Below are 6,000 nucleotides of genomic sequence, written 5' to 3' on the forward strand. Positions count from 1 at the left end.
ATCCACATATTTCTAATTAGGTAAAACAATTATTTCTAATTATGTAAAACAATTATTTTTGTTAATCCCTCTTCCAATTAGAGTAATCACTGACAGGCTATTTCTCCTGACCGGAGAGGATATAATTTTAGGATAAATGGTTGCCCAAGCACATTGCTTTGTCAATTCATATTACAGGTGAAGGCATGAAGCAGCATCAGCCAAGGCAGAATCAATGAGCAATTTCACAGCAACTGTTTAACCTGTCATTGTGGCCACCAAATTAAGGCTCTTTCTAGCACGGAGGCCCTTATGCCTGGTCACAATTGCCCCTGGTTTTGTGGGCCGCTGAGGAATCACCACTGGAATATTCTGATCACCTCTTGCAAAAACACCAAGGAGACTAGAGACAACAACAATTTATGTTTATGTAGACCCTTCAACTCAAAAAACCTTCAGAAGCAGACTATGTAGTCATAAGGAACTGCAGATGCTGATATACAAAAATAGACACAAAGTGCTGGAGTAACTCAAGAAGCCTGGCAGCATCTGTGGAGAACATGGATAGACGAAGTTTCGTGGTGGGACCATTCGTCAGATTAATCTATTCAGAAGTTTCCTGAAAACGAAACGTCGCCTATCCATGTTCTCATGAAATGCTGCCTAACCCGCTGAGTTACTCCAGCACTTTGTGTGCCTTATCTTTAGAAACAGATTATTTTGTTTTTGCCTGTGCTTCAGATTTTAGTAGTAGGATCCTAGGTGTTCCAATTTTGATTGAACTTGTGATTTGATGTTGTACAGAGACCTGGGCTAATGATGTGAATACTAATTCCACCATGGCAACTGAGAATTTAAATTCAGATAATTGAATAATATCTGAAATTAGAATGCTGTTATTTGTAATGGAGACTGTGAAACTACAGAATGTTGTAAAAACACCTGGTTTATGCGTCCTTTGGGGAAATAACTCTTGTCTATTTGCAAATATTCCAGATCTACCACTCTGTGTTTGACTCATAACCACCCTCTTAACTAGCCCAGCGAGCCCTCCAGCCCCTGAACAACCAGGGCTGGGCAATAAATGCTGAGCTTGCCAACAATAGCCTTAACCTGTGAATGAACGAAATAACACCTGGATGTTTAAACCCCGCTGCTCTTTCATAGCCCCACAACTCTCACCATTAAGAAAAGATTCCAGTGTATTTATCTTGGATGCAAAGTGAATGACCTCACAGTTCTCCACATTGAGCTCCAGCTACCCAAAGTTTTGTGCACTGACTTCATCCATCTATCTCCCTCTGAAACTGCCTGCTTGCATCTGCACGGTGCCTGCTACATTTCTTGCTTTTCTTTTTAAATATCTAGATCACATTCCATTTCCTCTAACACACCAACACAACCCGCAAATATATTTTTTCCTTGCATTATAAATTTCAGACTGCACATAAAAAATGTATACAGCACAATTGTTTTTATTTACACAGAATTTCACACAAGAGACTGCAGGGAAACAGACCATTCTGCCCAAGTAGCCCATTCTGCTGGCACTCCTTGGCGAAAATCTCATAGACATCAAAAATAGGTGCAGGAGTAGGCCATTCGGCCCTTCGAGCCAGCACCACTATTCAATATGATCATGGCTGAACATCCAAAATCAGTACCCTGGTCTGGCTTTTTCCCCTTATCCCTTGATTCACTTAGTCCTGAGAGCTAAATCTAAATCTCCTCTCATTTCTCTCTCTGCCTTTATTTTCTTTCACTCTTAGTGAGCTTGCAACATGTTGTTATAACCCCTAACCATATTTGGGAGGTCTATTTACACTTTTTTGTTATGTATGTTCATACAAAAAGTTATTGAAATGCTGCAACAACATTTCAACCCAAAACATCAAATGTTCCTTTCTCCTCCCACAGATGCTGTTCAACCTGCTGAGTTCCCCTAGCATATTGTTGGTAAATCTTCAGTCAGCTGATAAAGGAGCCTTGTCTTCAGCATTGATCACAGCTTTTTCAACATTCCTGTTTGACATCTGTACAAGGGTATTATTTTCAACTTGATTAAATACTTCGTTTGAAGGACAGCACTCATAATTTCATAAGTTCATGTTATAGGAGCAGAATTAAGCCACTTGGCCCATCAAGTCTACTCCACCATTCAATCATGGCTGATCTATCTTTCCCTCTTAACCCCATTATCCTGTCTTCTCCACACAACCCCTGACACCTGTACTAATCAAGAATCTGTCAATCTCTGCCTTAAAAATATCAATTGACTTGGCCTCCCCAGCCTTCTATGGCAATGAATTCCACAGATTCTGTAAGCAATCTTACTAGATAACACAGAAGATCAGGGGACTCCAGATTCTGCCTCTGTGTCTCTTTCTTCTGTTGTTACTTACTTCCTTGAAATCCTACACTCTTTATGAAACTTCCAATAAATGAGGTTCATAAACGGAGGCAAATTTAATGCCAATATTTTCATGTGGATTACAATCCTCATCAGTTTTCTCTTTTGTCCCAAATTAAGTCTCCCCCCCCACCCCCCTTTTGACTTCTTCCTTCCCTCTCAAGTCCCTGGATATTATTGAATGACACCCAAACGTAGGCCACATATGTGGTGGTTTTTCGAGGTGTACGGCAGTATGAATCCAAGACTATTGGGCTGGAGTTGAAGGAGAAAGTAACAATTTTAACCCAGCTCATCCCCTGCGAATCTGATAGAATTGTAAATGTTCTACCCTGAAACAATAGGTTTTGGATCCTTTTAGCCCAGGAACTTGGACACAAAATAGTTGACTGTAAGTCAAGGTACTGCATTTCAGATGAGATGAGAAAGACCCCATCTACTCCATCCGATGGAGGCAAATGCATTGGCAATTCTGAAAAAGAGCCACAGATTCTCACTGGTGCCATGTCCGAAATTTATGAGAGCTTGTGGTGTGCAAATTGGCCGTTGTATTTCGTATAGTGCAAGAGTTAAAGCTTAAAACGTTGTGATTCTTGGAAGGGATGTGAAATGTGCTATAGAAATGCATGTCTTCACCACCTGTGTTAAGCTCACTCTCTCTGACTTTCATTTGCTATTATGCCTTCAAAGACAGAGTAAAGCCACATGGAAAACACCCCAAGATTGTGTTTAGGGCTCTTAAAGTAAGAGGACCAGCCAATCGCCAATTCTCCTCATTATGTTCCTTGTCACCACTGAGAGCTCCAGTGCTCCCAGTGTGATATCATAGACAACTGCCCTTCCCAACATAGGATCTCTTTCCCCGCCTGGTTTGACTGCGGAGAAGCAGTAACCCACCCCAGGCCTGGGTATTTATGGGGGCAAGATTTAAAGAGGAGAGCATGTGGATAAGGCTGGTGACCTGTCAAAATCAAACTACTTTAACGGCAAGGCCTCAACTCCATCTATAACCATATAACAATTACAGCACGGAAACAGGCCATCTCGGCCCTACAAGTCTCCGCTGGTTAACTCATCTGCCTTGGCATTGAGCAGGGAGCAGATTACTGATGTTGAGGGCAAGATGAATTCTGGGCAGGATACCAGCCATAACTCCTCAATTCTTTTTCAAAACGGTCCCAAGGATTAATTTCCACTGAAGAGGGCAGATGGGGCTTTGGTTTCAACGTCACATCTGAAAAGCAGCATTCGGACTCCCTGAATCCTATACCGGAATGCCAGCCTGTGTATTTGGTGTTAAGGTGACCGGTTTGAGAGAATCCAATATCAAGTGCAAGGAGACTATGGCTGCCCTGCACCCACACATCCTGAAACATCAGAAGTGAGGGGAACTGCCAATCTGGGGAACCTGAAGGAGGAAGCTTGGTGGAGAGTGGGTGAGGATTGCCTTCACCTAACCATCAAGAGCCAATACCTCCTGCCTTGCAGCCACCACCTGCAAGAGAACAATTCAGGCATCTGCAATGGGTTTGAAACAGGATTTGTAATCACACTATCACAGTGCTCTCCATCTCTGTGCAACAAGATATTCTGATTTCTCAATACCCATTGCAAATGGCAGATGCTCAGCCGGGGGGGGGGGGAGGGGGGGGGGATGGGGGTGGCTGAAGGTTGACATTATTCCCCTAATACCAGACACTTATGATGTCCTATGTGGTAGAGTTGCTGCCTTACAGTGCCAGAGACCTGGCTTTGATCTGACTATCTGTACGGAGTTTGCATATCCCCCTTGTGACCTTGTGGGTTTTCTCTGGGCTTATTCCCACACTCCAAAGACTACAGGTCAGTAGGTTAATTGGCTTCTGTAAATTGTCCCTAGTGTTGAGGATAGTGCTGGTGTATCAGGTGATCGCAGGTTGGCGTGGATTCACTGGGCCACAGGGCCAGTTTATACACTGTATCTCTAAAGTCTAGAGTAAAGATTTATCTCAATGGCCCACTTGTGGTCAGACACACAGAGCAAGCTGCTTAGAGTAAATAGCTAGCTTCCCTGACCATTTCCCCAGTCTCTAGTCCACTGCCATTTCCAGATGAACTAGGCCTTAATCCAACTAAATATGATTTACTACATTGAATTGAAGATCAGCATTCTCTATTAAATACCAAATGGACATGACAGCCCTCAATGTAAATAACACTGACCCACTTTGGTAATAAATGATAATCGACGACCATCAATCAAAGCAAACCTGGGGTGTGAACACAATCAAGTACTGTCACAGATTGCCCTGCTCGCCCCTGGCCTTGTGCTATTTTAAATAACCGTTGCATCGTGTTTCAAATAAATCAAGCTTGTTACCTACTGGTCATTAAAGTAACACTTCCAGTGTTTCAGGAAGATTGTTGAGAAACAGTACACGGCACTTTCCTCCAAATACAAAGCAATCTCTTAACTGAAACAATCTGTGGTTGAAGCAAACCTTTGGGAAGGATCCTGTCAGCCGAGCTCCTGGTTGTCATGAGGAAGATCGTCAGGAGTGGAATGTTGATTGGGAGAAAGTTCATGGTGAGCGCCGATCAGCAACGATTTCTTTTTCTGCCAAACAGGCTGGTGTACCCTTGTATCCTGTGTTCAAATCAGAGTTTATAGAATTATCTCCAGGACCCACTGGCAGTGGCGTAAAGAGGCCCAGGCTGATCAAAGTATAAATAGGAAATTTCAAAAGACTGGGGCTGAGAAGTGATGGACGTGAGCAGGTGGTTCTTATCCTATCCAGCTATCAGCTGGCATGCAAGCCTATGTGCCTCCTGTATCAGGAGTAAGTGAATCTCTCTTTTAGACAGCCACGGATTAGGCACAACAATAGGCTTTGGCTAACATTTCCAATGCATTAAATCACCATCTTTCAGATATAACAAGCCTCCAGTTTTCAGCTGACAATATCACGGCTCTAATCGATTCGGGTAACTTTAATTAGCTTCGGTCACTACTGCCTTGACTTCACTTGAATTATTTTCTTACACTGAATCCAGTAGCCTCTGTGTGGAGTCCCACCTGTTTCATGATTGATGGTGCGTGTAGATTTATTTTGCATTGGGAATGCTATATTATCAGCCGTGCTCGGGAGTTATAACATAGGTTCATTATGCATTAGAGAGTGAGTCACGCCGCCAGTTATTACATGGCTAGCGCTATATTCTGGTGCGTTAAACAGTTGACCTAAAAGTCTAATTGGAGTTCATTACTGATGGGCATGTTTGTGTTTCTGTGCTATTTATTGATTGAGGGTCAAAGGTTTAAGTTGGCAACTTGCAACGGACATTAATCTACCATATTCAGGATGAGATGACAGTGCCAGGGATATTTTTTGACAGTGCTGTGAAAGATCATTAGTCTTTCATCTGTTAAATCAACATTTGCAGCCTGACTGAATGTCGAAGGTGATGCGGTGAACCAGAATAGACACAAACAAGCGCCCAATAGGTTTAGTTGAAAATGCAACTATTCTTATTAAGTCAGAGCATTATAGAGCGCAGATGCAGTCCCTTTGGCCCAACTCATCCATTCCAACCAAGTTGCCTATCCATGCAGAACCATTTGCTTGTGTTTT

At 42.7% G+C, this 6,000-nt stretch overlaps 1 protein-coding gene across 1 annotated transcript in view; it reads right to left on the reverse strand.

Moving 5' to 3' along the window:
• Window positions 1-5,379, reverse strand: part of musk (muscle, skeletal, receptor tyrosine kinase) — a 135,610-nt gene extending 130,231 nt beyond the window's left edge. Inside the window, exon 1 of the mRNA XM_055632454.1 lies at window positions 4,870-5,379. Coding sequence (XP_055488429.1) covers window positions 4,870-4,954 — 85 coding nt within the window. The 5' untranslated portion in view covers window positions 4,955-5,379. The remainder of the gene's footprint in view (window positions 1-4,869) is intronic.
• Window positions 5,380-6,000: the final 621 nt, after the last annotated feature.

Source organism: Leucoraja erinacea, chromosome 3 (genome assembly GCF_028641065.1).
Source record: "Leucoraja erinacea ecotype New England chromosome 3, Leri_hhj_1, whole genome shotgun sequence".
Lineage (NCBI taxonomy): Eukaryota > Metazoa > Chordata > Chondrichthyes > Rajiformes > Rajidae > Leucoraja > Leucoraja erinaceus.